At 39.3% G+C, this 14496-nt stretch overlaps 2 protein-coding genes across 6 annotated transcripts in view; one reads left to right on the forward strand and one right to left on the reverse strand.

Annotated features, from left to right (window-relative positions):
* PARPBP (PARP1 binding protein) overlaps positions 1 to 13576 on the reverse strand; it is a 54041-nt gene extending 40465 nt beyond the window's left edge. The window contains exons 1-6 of one of the 5 annotated variants that reach the window (XM_064456356.1): positions 13447 to 13571; positions 12121 to 12273; positions 6325 to 6555; positions 4313 to 4423; positions 2591 to 2761; positions 67 to 221 (exon numbers count right to left, since the gene is read on the reverse strand). In XM_064456356.1, the coding sequence (XP_064312426.1) occupies positions 67 to 221; positions 2591 to 2761; positions 4313 to 4423; positions 6325 to 6555; positions 12121 to 12273 (821 nt within the window). In that variant the 5' untranslated portion in view covers positions 13447 to 13571. Of the gene's footprint in view, positions 1 to 66; positions 222 to 2590; positions 2762 to 4312; positions 4424 to 6324; positions 6556 to 6697; positions 6784 to 12120; positions 12274 to 13446 lie in introns of those variants that run through there. The other 4 variants (XM_064456346.1, XM_064456374.1, XM_064456382.1 and 1 more) reach the window with 4 other exon arrangements.
* A 19-nt stretch (positions 13577 to 13595) lies between these two features.
* Positions 13596 to 14496, forward strand: part of NUP37 (nucleoporin 37) — a 32975-nt gene continuing 32074 nt past the window's right edge. Inside the window, exon 1 of the mRNA XM_064456397.1 lies at positions 13596 to 13679. The gene's annotated coding sequence lies outside the window, so the exon portion shown is untranslated. The remainder of the gene's footprint in view (positions 13680 to 14496) is intronic.

A 14496-nucleotide genomic window follows, 5' to 3' on the forward strand; every position in this document is an offset into this window, starting at 1 on the left:
AGGCATATGCACAAGAAAATAAAAAAGTTGCTTAAGAAGACCAAAATATAACAGGAATTCTCTTACCTTGGATTTAAGATTTCACCAACAATTTCTTGCAACTTGTCAATAAAATTAACAAAGTTTGAAAGCCCCTTTACATGGACTTTTAAAGGGTCAAATAATGAAGATGCACAGCCTCTTCCTCCAAGTTCTACAGTTCGGATAAAAGATGTTGCCATCTATTAGGAGAAATATTCACAAATATGAAACTGTAGACATACACAAAACGTACACATGTTGAAGTGAGCCTCTAGAGATTTGCAAGCAGTGTATAACAGCTGGCTATTAGCAGAAATTATTTAACTGAAATCAATATAAAACCTCTTAATGACAAGCTCTGTACATCTCACTATACATATTTGCAAGATCAATACTTAAATAATGCAGCAGTATAAAAAAAAAACCACAAGCCAAAGTGAAAACGAGCCAGCTAATTTGATATCTACATTGGCCTTTCGACAGCTTAGAAAAAAACTTTATTAACAGAGGGTATAGAATTTTTTTTGTTGTTGCTGCTTTTTAAATGTTCTCGCTGACCTCACAAAAACTACTCTTTTATTCAGAGGGTTGTCTATGACCCAAGAACAATTTTAACATAAGCATGTAAAAGTTGACTTCAGTAGTATATTTGCAGAGGTGCAAATAAAAATAATGTATACTCAAAGGTTTTGAGAAATTATGACAGTTAAGGCTTCTGTCATCACAGGTACCCAATTCTGAGAGTTTCCATATATTTTTATATGCTACAAAGACACTGAAAACAAGACATGTCCCAAAAGCAGTAAGCCTTAGAGGACAACCCCTCAAATTTTAAGATAACAGTAAGAATAAAAAGCTTAGCAGTTCTCTGGAAAGGTAAAGTAAAGATAACAACCCAATATGCTTGACACAGATGCAGTAATATTAATTCTACATATAAATTTTTATTTCAGACTATACGGCTAAAACATAAAGCTCTTAGGACTGGAAAGAGTACAACTGGAATTACTCGAGCAAAGAAAGTAAACCTGCCAGTATTCCTGCCTTTGTGCTAAAGATTTCCTGTGGATCAAGTACAGTTCATAGGACCTTGCCTTCCCAATGGAAAATATTCTGGCTTTGTAAGATTTCTACAAGACACAGATGCCAGAAAAGACGACTTCTTTACACGGTAGAGAAGTTTCCCCTCTGGCAACTGTGAGGAAGAGGTAATATATCCAGTCCAAACACATACTTTTTTTTTTATACAATGTTAACAAAGCATTAGAAGCTAAAATAATTAATCCTGGAACTGAGATTTCACAAATTTTCCATATTTATTCAACCATAAAAGTCTGAGAACACAGCTGCTTCAGTGACTGTTACATACCCATACTGTTTTTCCTTGGTCTGCTGTTGTCTGCACTGAGGCCACTCTGCATGCAAAATTTGATTATTTTGAATATGAGGGACTACTGTGGTACTTTGCAGAAAGAATTCTTACTCATCTTATTCCAACTATTTTTGAGATGGCTCTGCACTGCCTGTAACTACTGTAAGTATAAACACACCTCACACACCAAACTAGATTCTTTAGCAACAAGCCTCTGTGAGCACTGCACGTTGATACTGTAGCTTTTTGTATTCCTATACAAGGACATGGAGGAAGGAATATACCACTGTCTCGAGGTTTTTGTTTTTCCAGATCTGTGAATTTGAGAATAAAATGAGCAGGAACATCCCATATCAATCACATCTTGAAGAGTATTTCAAGACTGATCAAGTTGCAAATGGCTGGAAAGCATTACCCACCCCAAATTCTGAGTCAAAGCTGAAAACTGCAATACTGCCCTTTCAAACTTTGGCCTCTGTTCTAGTGTGCATGTCAAAGGCAGGGTTTTGTCACCAGGTTGCTCTAAGAAAAGCAGTTTGTACACAGAAATACTTTAGGTTCAAGATCTCAAGTTTAACACACACACACAGGAAAACGTTGGTTTACTATTTAACCAAAATACATACTTACAGCACTTTAAAATTGACATGCATTGTAATGCATTGTTAGTGGCTTGGTTTTGTTGATGTTAGTACTGCTTTGTGATACTTATTTAACCCAAACTCATTGCTTTTAGAGGTATTTGGTAAGCAGCAACATCTAGTTTAATGCCACCTTTTCTTCATCTTTTTTCTTTGATATGAATACTCGTGACCTTATTTCAAACTATTTACCACGATTTCAAAATTTTAAAAGCAATAATAAAAAGCATATCTTATATTCATGTTTAAGATAGTAAACTTTTTCAGGATTTCTGTCACTGTTTGATATGAACAGTCTCAATGCCTGTTTTTACAATATCAGACTTCAGAGCTGTAGAGGTACACATGCACACTATTATTTTTCCGTACATGTTTACAGCTCATGACCAAACATAGAATCTCTGTTGTGCCTTTTTAATCTAGAAACCATGTTTATGGTGGTATTTGACTTGGCTTGCAAGTGTCAGTCCTGCGTATGAGATTAAAGCAACATTTTATGTTTACAGATCTATTTCATTGCCTCTGATTTCCAGCAAATTTCATTTAACACACATACCAGGAAAATGGACATTTCTTTCTTCTGTGAGGCATGTTTTAGGTTCGTGAACGCTTCTCTACCAAGTCCTCTGTCAGGAACATTTAGAATATGAGCCAATGCCAGATCATCCTTAGAATTCACCAACACACTTAAATATGAACACACACACTTCTTTGCCAGGATTGTCACCTGTATAAGAAAGCATCACACAAATTGGTTATCCTGCTGCTAAATTATGGGGGGCTTTTGTTTGCTTTTTAAAGCTAATTAGATATGTACTGATATGATCTTTGGAAGAGTAAGAATTTCACCTTGCATAATTTCAAATGTTACTTCATGTATGGGGATTCTGGAAGTATTGACAAGAGCAAGTATGATTAATATGTTAAAATTACATATACTGTACTTGAATAGTCACAAAATATTTGGGGGTTGGATCTCTAGCTATTAAACTTGGCTATCAATTTCTACTTAGAAACCTCTTCAAAGATATTTCTTTTCTATCCCAAGGCAAAATACTAGTGCTATTAAACCACATAAGGATTTGTCATCAACTTCAAATAGGCTAAAATTTTAAACAACTCATCAGCTCTGCACCAGATTCAGTAATTTTTCCCTTGGCTCCCAGGGGATTTCAATCACAGAAACTCCACTGACTGAGTTTGGACATAAATTGTGACCAAGCTCCATTCACATAACCAAAACATAACATTGTAATTGCTTATATTACAGTACTGTTCTGGACCTTTTAAGAACAGTCCCAGAACCGAAGAATTTACAGTTTTGTCACAAGCAAAGAAAGCAAAGGCCAAAAAAAGGCCATTAACAAAAGGAAAGGTAATGAGAAAAGCCTGTATTTGCTATGGAATGTCTTCTTATTCGACAGGATGTATACAACAAATGTACACAGTTAAAAAAAAAAAAAAAAACAAACACAAAAAACCTGTGTATGTGTGACAGTCTGAAAAGACAGATTTAAGAGAAGGAAAAAAGAGCAAGGAATATTTTTACTACACAAGTCAGAGCAGCAAGAAAGCCATTATGTTAGTGGTAGAAGTGCTAGTATCTAGGGGACAACCTTAGTTCAGAAAAATATTTTCTTGTTCAGAAATATTTTGAATTGTACCCAAATATTGCCACTTATCATGGGAAAAGCAAGTTTGGAAATTACCAGAGCTCCAGCATTTCAAGCATTGTTGTATAGGATTCTGAGATTAGTTATGGGGTTGAAAGGGTAAAAGGTAAGAATCCAGTATTCCCAGAAAGTCCTTAAATCCTCTACTGAGACTGACAAACCTTGTTTGCTTTGCTACAGCTACCACTACAGCAGCTATTCAGATTTCTTCTGTATGTGAGGGAGTACAAGCTAATACAAAGAAATCGAAGAAGTTTACTTCACCTACCTCTTTACTTTGCAACATTGGGCAAATCATTTAACTCTTAGTCAAGACAATGTTTGAGTGATGGCATACTTCTAGAAAACTTTATTCCCTGGTGTTTCAAAGCAGATTAAGTGTATATCAAGTGCCTGCCATAAAAGAACTGTCTTCCAGAATATAAATTTCTACGCTTAGCCCCATACACACATCTATAACATACACAAGTGATAGAGTTTGAATACACGTTCTGTTTTTTTAAACCAGCAACATTTTAACACCAGTAATTGGAAAGGAAACTATGTTATATTTTACCTTTTCAATATAAACAGAATATTACAAAAGAGACAGAAATAATTTTTACCTTCACATTTTCCTGGCCCTGTCTGTTGACTGGTGTAGAAGGAGTAGAAAGAACAGAACGAGTATTTTCTTGTTCATTCGTTACCCCAGAAATAAATTCCAGCAGCTGAACCTTTAATGAAAAGATTAGAATAAACTTAAATATTAAGATGACTAGAAAGCAAAAGTAGTATTAAAACCTGGTGAAACTATGTCTCTGCCAGTTTGCTAGTGTTTTGCTGTTAACACAGCCCTTACAACCTACTTTTGGGTTTAGTCTTTAAAAATACAACAGTTTCACTAGAGAAATGAGGTGTAAGATTCAAATTGAGAACAGCCAACCATTGGAATAAACTCCTCAGGGAAGTGGTTGCAGTTGGACACTTTTAAGACTCAGCTGGACAGGGTGCTGGGCCATCTTGTCTAGACTGTGCTCTTACCTAGAAAGGTTGGACTAGATGATCCCTGAGGTCCCTTCCAACCTGCTAATCTGTGGTTCTGTGGTTAACTTAGAAAAGATATCTCAAAGACTTACGTAATTCACTTGCACTAAAAGCAGCTGCTTATGTTTTGGAGAACATTTAATATGTTATACCATGTTTAGTAAGAGCTTATTAACCAACCCAAGTTCTCTAACTTCCCCATAAAAACAGGAAGAAAAAGAATTTTAAGAAAATTGCAGTTTCCATGCCCTTTCTCAACTTCAGTTCTTATAATCCCTTTTGTGCCTAAAAATCACATGAGCATGAGTATAGGTTCTCTGAATCTTAAAGGAAGTAGGCAAGCTGGCTATAAGCGTACTCATCACAAAATCATACAATCATTTAGGTTAAAAGGGACCTACAGAGATCATCTAGTTCAAACCCATGCTTGAAGCAGGACCAGTTTAACCAGGTTGTTCAGTGACATGCTGAGCCAAGTTTTTAATAGCTCCAACGATGAGATTCCACATCCTCTCTTAGCAACCTGTTCCAATATTTGGCCACTTTCTCAAGGAGAAACATCTTTTGTTCTTACTTAGGCTGGCAAGTAAGTGGTTTAAATCATGCTGTAACCAGCAATTCATGGTGTGTTCATAACATAGCTCAGTTAATGTTCAGTTACTGATATAGCTTCCCTCATATTAAAATGACCGTCTAATTAAACATAGATAAAATTCAGAAGATGAAATAAAAAATAATTGGTTTAAGTCTGCAATGCTGAGAGTGGGCAGTAAAAGCAGACAATTAACTCCCCTTTAATTTTCATTACAAGCTAGAAGTATGTGCCTCTAAATCCAACATTCATTAATTTTTTGAGTATCAATATCCTTTGTCTTTTGACCTTTCCATGCTCTAGAGAGCGCAGAAACAAATCAAATCATGTGGAATGCTTGAGTTTTCAACTTACCTTAATTGCTACTTACATATATTTTATCCAATAACAGAGATTAATCAAATGCATTTTTCATAGACTTTCATAGCCAAAGAATGGAATACACACTAGAACTTCTCTAGCCTAGAGCATGGCCTCACATGCAGTGTAATAAGAGTATCTGAGCTGCAATAAAGTGCAACAGAGCTGCTGAGTGGCTGGAGTGGAACCTGTTCTTGTTTCTGGAATAAATCTAACATGGAACTACACATAGTACAGGGAAGATTTTGCTTTTAAGAATTATAACTATTAAAAATATTTTTACTAGATATCAACATACAGGCAAAACTCCATGACACGTGGTAATTATAGAGCTTTGTTCCAGTCTTATCAAATCCCTATGGTTCATTTTTCAGTTCATTACTGGCAAAGAGTGATATAATCATAGAAGAGCTGTGGGGCCCACCCATCCAGCAGGGCAACAGAAAGAAATAATTTTTGACTGAATTTAAGATCTCTTTAAAAGATTCAGTATTTTAAACTCATCTGCTTCCCAACAGAAATACAAAGTAACTTGGCAGTAATTCAGAGCTCCTGTGTATATTTAGAAGTCTCATAAGTCCATATCTGGAATAAAAAATATATCAACAATAACAGAGATCAAACAAACAAGATACTTACAGGGGCTATGCTTTCATCTTCAGATAGAAGTCCAAGACCATGGCACTTCTGACATACGTCTATTAGATCTAACATATTGCTTCTTGTTAAGAAGGCATGATAGGCTTTTTTTAGGTCAGCATAATTTTCAGGTTCTTTCATGTTTTCATATGATAATCCCAGTTTGTCATGTAACAAATATTTCCAAGTTTCCAACACATCACTAAGTGATACTGTGAAATCTCCATGGTGCTAATAGAATAGCAAAAAGCAAAAATATTAAGTTTTGTATTCATCATATCTTTAAAAATAACTCTAAACCAAGCTGCATATATATATTTTTTAAAATCTATTATAATCTAAATATTTAAGTTTCTAATAAGCAAAGTCTTACTTATAGTGAAATTCTTCCAGTGCTTTGCCTTTATAGTTGAGTTTCTTATACGCAGTATTTGTTCCTGACCTTTAAAATACCAGATATGTATATCGAACTTTACTCATAAGAAAAGACATATTGACTTTGCAGGACTACTACTTATATGAAGTTATTTATTTGCAGAAATAGTTTCCAGCATGTCAGGCATTTACATCTCAAAGGCAGTAAGTATAGCTCTGTTACCTTGCTTCAAGCAGTAATCTGGGAAAACATATGCCATGTCCAAAAACAAAGTGTTAGTACAGTTATACTTTAGCATAACATTGACAGTGTTGTTACATAGATCTAACAAATACATTCAAGCAATGCATACCTATCCATTCCTAGTACCTTAACTAACATTAACTCTATAATATAGGCTACAATCTTATCGGTCCACTCCCTCTGACAAAATTATTAAATTACATTCCATGTGCCCCCTGCCTTCTCCCCAAACTCCAAAAAGGAAAAAAGAATCACAGTGTATCAGAAAATAAGCAGAATTAGAGATTAACAGAGACTTAATTTAAAAGAGCAGATAAAGTAAATAAATGACAACAAATACATGGCTAGAAAAATCCCTAATAGCATTTTATTAGCAACTGAAGAACCTTTTCCTATTCTAGGCCAAAAAAAAAAGGAAAATTCAAATTTATCACAAAGTAACTTAAGAGGCTTGTATCAGAGTTAGAGTCCCTTTCTTCTTTCCAACTCTTGAGAGGAGTGCTCTGTTGACCTTTGGTGGACAGAAGCAGAAAATGTATCAACAGGAATGACTAAAATAATGTTTAATTTACATATTAATTTATTATATTTTTGTAAAGGATTTACATCAAAGCGGGAGCATCTGCTATTACTACATTTATATGTAGGGGTGTATTAAGTAATCATGCCTAAGCACTTCTTAGAAGAGCAAACACTTAACTGCAAAGGAATAAGCTTGCAGTTTTTTTGTACAGTCCTAAACTAAAGGAAAAAAAGGAATAAACTTTTCTTGAAAAGTTATCTCTACATGGAAGAACAGAAGACACTAAGAATGAGAGAGACTGTACATGTAGCATTATGGACTACATAATCTCATGTATGAAGCAGAAATAACTGAAGAACCAAAGTTGCTAGCAAACCTGGCAGGGTTGGAGGTTACAAGTACGGCAGGGCGGCAGGCCACAAATGGCAAACAAAAAGGTGAAAGTGTCACAGCAGATAGGAATCGATAGTGGAGCTGGCATTCACAGAAATTTAAAAACAAGCGAGTAAAAGACAAAGCCCCTGCTATTTGAGTCACAACCCAAGTGAAGTGTTATTGAAGGAAGTAAGATGCAAGCCAGCTACATCCATCTGTATCAGTAAGAAGCTAGAAGCTAGAGGAAAGACCAGTTATTGTTGCACTCTAAGAAAGATGATTAGGTACAATACATAATCCTATTTGTTTAATCCCTGACATTGTCTTTTTTTACTTTCAGTAAAGTACTGTTTTTTAAACCAAGTGATTCACAGATTGGGGGGAGGTGGGTGTGTGTGTGCATGTGCAGAATCAGCTCACTGAGCATCAGGCATTTTAATTAAGTTTTCTAGTTCAGCATGGGGGTACCAGGAACTGCAAGAAATCTGAGCCTGTCTCTTGTGGTTGCCAATAAAGGAGACAACTGTACTGTCAATGGTTAAAGACTGCAACATTGAGGAAGCCAGAAAATCAGTTTCAATCCCTGTAAACCAAGATATGCGCAATAAGAACTAACTGCATTAATGCTACTTATATAAATTATAATACATAGTAGCAGAGAATTCGGCTACTAATTAGATTGAGCTAAAGGTAACAGAGACAAAACACAGGGTTTGGGATGCAGGATTACATCCATATTTCCATCTTCTGTAATTCAGAATTTGGTCCTTTATTCACCAATTACTTGTTAACTTGCTTTTCATATCTTGACCCTGGACTTTCACTCCTGTTTTCTTCTCTGCCTTTCCAAAATTTTAGCCAGGAGTTGCTAATCTCCCTAGACATCCATACCTCTTTATATTCTGTGCCTGTTTTCACTTTGTTCCAAAATCTTGGTGTATTATCCAATGTCCATCACAATCTCTGTTTTCTCATAGCCATGTTTATTTCAGACCTTTCCATACTACCATACTCTCCATCCTCCCGATGCCAACTTCCTCACCACCACTTCTTCTTTCCCCTGAAATCTGTGACTTCCTTATTGCTTGTTCTTATCCCCTCCTCTTTCACAACTAGACTCCTTATTTTCATCCACACTGTATTCTCTGATCTACATTCCAGTCCCCACTTCATGCTGTTAAACTTTTTCAGCTTTTTTCCTTCTATTTCCGTTAGACCTCAGAAAATATGCAACACAATTTTGCAACTGTAGCAAATTTTCTAGTTTTCACCAAAGAAACAGAGTTAATACTACTGGTATATAAAGAATTCCCCAGTATACGGCAGCAAAAAAAAAGCAGTATTATGTGGTTGTGTAATTCATTCTGTAACATGACACAAACACCCTGCAACTGAGCGACAAGCCTTGCTTTGCCATGTCAGTAACGGCAGATAACTCCTGTCTAGTGCAAAGGTTTTATTTAATTTCCTGACATTTTCACATTAAGAAACTTTAATCTGGATGAAATAATTACCTACACACACCATTAGCAACTGAATACAATCTACATACAAAAACAGGTCAGGAGTAATTCTAATAAATTAAGTTGTTCCAACCCAAAAGACAAAGAGCTGTGGTGAATGGAGCTAAATCCAGTTGGCAGCCGGTCACAGGCAGTGTTCCCCAGGGCTCAGCTTTGGGGCCAGTCTTGTTTAATATCTTTATCAATGATCTGGATGAGGGCATTCAGCGTGACCTCAGTAAGTTTGCAGATGACACCAAGTTGGGCGGGAGTGCTGAGCTGCTTGAGGAAGGAAGGCTCTGCAGAGGGATCTGGACAGGCTAGATTGAAGGGCTGAGGCCAGCTGTGTGAGGTTCAACAAGGCCAAGTGCCAGGTCCTGCACTTGGGTCACAACAACCCCTTGCAACACTACAGGGTTGGGGAAGAGTGGCTGGAAAGCTGCCTGGCAGCAAAGGCCCCGGGGGTGCTGGTCAACTGCCAGCTGAATATGAGCCAGCAGTGTGCCCAGGTGGCCAAGAAGGCCAACAGCATCCTGGCCTGTATCAGGAATAGTGTGGCCAGCAGGAGCAGGGAAGTGATGGTGCCCCTGTTCTCAGCACTGATGAGGGCAAACCTTGAATACTGTGTTGCATTTTGGGCCCCTCACTACAAGAAGGACATTGAGGTGCTGGATCATGTTCAGAGAAGGGCAACAAAGCTGGTGAAGGGTCTGGAGAACAAGTCTTATGAGGAGAGGTTGAGGGAGCTGGGGTTGTTTAGCCTGCAGGAGGCTGAGGGGAGACCTTATCACTCTCTACAGCTACCTGAAACAAAGCTGTAGCGATGTGGGTGTCAGTCTCTTCTCCCAAGTCACTAGGGATAGGACAAGAGGAAATGGCCTCAAGCTGTGTCAAGGGAAGTTTAGATTGGATATTAGGAAAAATTTCTTTACTGAAAGAGTGGTGAGGCATTGGAACAGGCTGCCCAGAGAGGTGGTGGAGTCATCATCCCTGGAAGTGTTTAAAGAAACCATGTAGACATGGCACTTCAGGGCATGGTTTAGGAGACATGGTGGCATTGGGTTGACAGTTGGACCTGATGATCTTAGAGGTCTTTTCCAACCTTAATGATTCTGTGATTCTATGATCCCTCCTACAAGCCTTTTCTGGTGATGAATTTAGTTAAGTTAAATAGTGGTTCTGGAAATATTTCTTCCAAGATATAAGCTTCTTCCAGTACAAGTGGTAATTTTTTAAATAATACATTGCAACTAGGAGTGTACAAACTGAAGCAGGACTTCGCTTTGTTTGGGGTTTTGGTGTTGTTTTGTTGACTAAAGATTTGTACTATGCATTTAATTTACTATGCAACATTTGGGTAAGTCTTCCAGCAATGGTAATTTGTTTTCATCAATAACTAAGCTTATTGACCTAAAAAGATATCTGTAGATTATCAGTGACTATTGCAATTGTCCTCATTAGATGAGACACACGCAAAGGCCTGACCATATGTTGCAACAGTTTTTTGTATGTTTCAGATGATTACTAATGCCCAATGTTCCAGCTGTGACAAGCCACAGTGCTTAAGGCACTTAAGGGTTACATCTCCTATTCGTCATTTGACAGACGCTTCTTGTACACATGCAAAGAAGGCCATATATTTCCTACTGGTACTGGATACTATCATGGTTTTAGCTGGGATAGAGTTAATTTTCTTCACTCTAGCTGGTACAGTGCTGTGCTTTGAACTTAGCATGGAAAAAAAAAAATGTTGAGATAACACAGATGTTTTGGGCTGTTGCTGGGTAGCGCTTGTACTAGTCAAGGACATTTCTAGCTTCCCATGCTCTGCTGAGTGCACAAGAAGCCGGGAGGAGCGGGCACAGCTAAGAGAGCAGATTCAAACTGACCAAAGGGATATTCCATATCATGTAATGTCATGCCCAGTATGTTAATGGGAGGAGCTGGCCGGGGGAGGGTGGAAGCAATTGCGGCTCGGGGATGGGCAGCGTCGGTTGGTGGGTGGTGAGCAGTTTTATCGTTCGTGTTTCTGTGGGGTTTTTTCCCTTTTTTTCCCCCTTTCCCTTCCTTTTCCATTTTATTATATTAACATTATTGTCATTATCATCATAATCATTATTATTTTGTTGTAATTATTAAACTGTGCTTATCTCAACCCACAAGTTCTTTTGCTCGTCTGATTCTCTTCCCCATCCCACAGGGGCGGGGGGGGTGGGGAGGTGAGCAAGCGGCTGCGTGGTGTTCAGTTGCCAGCTGAGGCTGAACCACGACAGTCCATTTTTGGCACCCAAGATACTCAACTTACACATCTAGGTCTTCATCTGATAAGCCTCAGGAAAAACAGCAGCCAAGAACTGACTGCTGTAAGCACAACTCATGCAGCCTATATCAAGTCAGTTTTATACTCGTTCTTCTCATGTCAATCCAAAGCATTTCGGAGCACTCAGAAAAAAAGATGCATCTCAAAACATTTGATGAAACCAAACAGAAGTTACATGATCAGGAAAAATACAGTAGTTTTTAATATTAATAGTTTAGAACTCAGATACATACTTAAAGCACTTCCATCCTCCCATCTGTCACATCTTTTTCTAAGCCCTGATTCAAGAGTGTGCTTAATCATATCAATTTTAGTGCCTTGCTGCATCTGATCCCCAGTTAAAACAACACAATGAAGTGACCAAAACAGCCATTTCAAATAGATGTCTAAGCAAACATTACAGTAAGCGAATCAAGTTTGAGATGTATTAAGTACAAAGAACATACTGAATGCTAACCTGTTTATTGACTTCAGCCATTGACAGCTGTAATGCCATCAGCATGCAGTCTGCCCCACATACAGTTGTCCTTTCAGAGTTTGAAAATAAAGGCCATTGTTTTCTGAAACACTTGAGCAAGTTCAACATTTTTTGCTTGAAAGCAATCATCATCTAGAGTAGAAGATGGAAATAATTAAAAGAAAAACATTACTATAACTATGCAAGACACCTATGCGCCTCTTCACCTTCCAATAAGATGTGCAAATCTTGTTGTATCTTCTTGCAGATCATGTTCCTAGAATAAACTCTTCCCACTAAAATAAGTCTAGTGAGTCTTGCCTTGCTATGAAGATAAGGGGTTAAAAGTGCTTATGTATGACATGTCTTTATGAAGACCCCTTACTTTCCTTGTATCCTATGCCAACACAAAAGAATAAACATTATCACAAATACAACGGTCTTTTGTCTCTGAAAGCAGACAGTTTGAATGCCCCACAGAGCATCTGCTGCACTATCCTCATTTAGCATACATTCAGACCAGTATCTATTAGAATGTTTTAAACCTAGAAGCAAGAGATATAGTGTTTCTAAGACTTACTAACAAAGACATCTATAAATGCTTTTGCTACCTATATAATCTTTTTTCTTTTTCACTCCATAAGTCATTATCTCCCCTACTTCCTTTGGCAATGAGTTTCAATACCAGTTCTAAATGTGACTACCTGATGTTTTGGTATTTTTCACCTTCTTGCATTTGCCAAGGTACACGAGACTCCTTAAAAAAGTTGCATTCTTCAAGCTTGTTCTTCCCTGGAACACAGTTCCCTTAACACTGCAGTGACAGGAGCAATACCCATACCATTTACTGTCAGAACATAAAACCAACCTTTCCTCTTATTTCACTTAACTAAGGCACATCACTTACTCTCCAAAATGTTTGAAAGAAACAGCCTGATTTATTATTTCAGGTTGCCATGAAGGACACACGCAGGCCATGGAGGATGAAACAGGTGGGCAGTTACAAGTCAGCGTGGGACAGACAAAAATCCCTCTGGAGTCGTCTCTCCCTCTCCCCCCACTCTCAGAAGTTTCCAAGGGACAAGACCTGTTACCCAGCGCAAGCGCCCAGCGGAAGAACCCGAATAAGCCTCCATCCTAAACCTTAAGAACCGACATTACCACTACCGTCCCGTCCTTCTCCCGGCTGTGGCCGCCTGAGGTCCCTCCCGCCACAGCCCAGCCCTACGCAGCCCCCTCCCCACCTCAAGCACAACGCGACGCCGCGGCACCCCCGCCTCTCCCGCGGGAGGACCCCTGCCCGCCCGCCCGCCCCAGCCCGCGGACCGATTGAGTCGCTCCGGCGATCCTAAGGGAGCTCTCTGCGGGACCAGGAGAGCAGAGCTGCTCCTACAGCAAGACGGTTGATGCTCCAAACTGCCCTCACCGGCGGTTTAAATTTAAATCCTCCGCAGCTGCCCAATTAGCGAGCGGGAGACGTTGACCCGGAAGCACAGGGTTGCTGCTCCTGGGGTGGGAGGTCTCACTGGCTGTTGGCGGGAGAGGCTGTGGCGGTGCCGGTGGGTGACTCGGGGCTGCAGAGGGGTGTGTGAGGCGGGGGGTCCCGTCCCGAGGGGACAGCCGGAGCTTCGCCCCGTCAGGCCCAGGAGCCGGGCCGGCCTGGCCGCTGTACGATCAAGCCCGGGCCCTTGCCCTCGCCTGAGGGCCGGTAGCGGTGTGGGACCGGCGCAGCCTCGCTCGGGGGTAGCAGCTGGGCCTGAAGGGAAAGGGAGGGAGCAGGAGGTTAAAGGAGGTGGCGGGGGAGGTAAGGGGCACCCGCACAGCTCAGGTGTTCGAGTTGTGTTTCCTAACAGAATGAAGGTAGTGGCATTCCTGGTATTTGCGCTTAAAGCTAGTCTGGAGGCCTGTGTTCGCGGGAAGCCTTAAAGGAAGAAAACGATGGATAGGGTTAAAATTTGCATTTCGCCTTAGGAGCATAACTGGACAAGTTATCTGGCTAAAGTATTTGTGTTAATGGAGTGGTTTGTCATATTAATAATTCAGCGTTGCAACTATGGAGAGCCTCTGTGTCTCAGTGATGCTTGAGTGGCTCCCAAGCAAAATATTCAGTCTTGTGTGCTGAGACCTTCAGACCATTAGCACAGCAAAATCTGTCAAAGGTCTGAGCTTTAAAGCTGTTTTTTTCCACATGGCGTTTACTTAAAGGTCTGATTTCCCAAAAGGGCTTAAACTAGTGTCAAATCTGTACTTGGACTAAAAGAAGTGATTCTGAAATCAATCGTGTGTCTAGGCCTCTTGTGGTCTAGCACAGGAACCTATTTTTTTGAAAATTGATTGAATACAGTAAAGTACAAATTCTTTGGTACACAGAGGTAC

The sequence above is a fragment of the Phalacrocorax carbo genome, chromosome 1, assembly GCF_963921805.1.
Source record: "Phalacrocorax carbo chromosome 1, bPhaCar2.1, whole genome shotgun sequence".
NCBI lineage: Eukaryota > Metazoa > Chordata > Aves > Suliformes > Phalacrocoracidae > Phalacrocorax > Phalacrocorax carbo.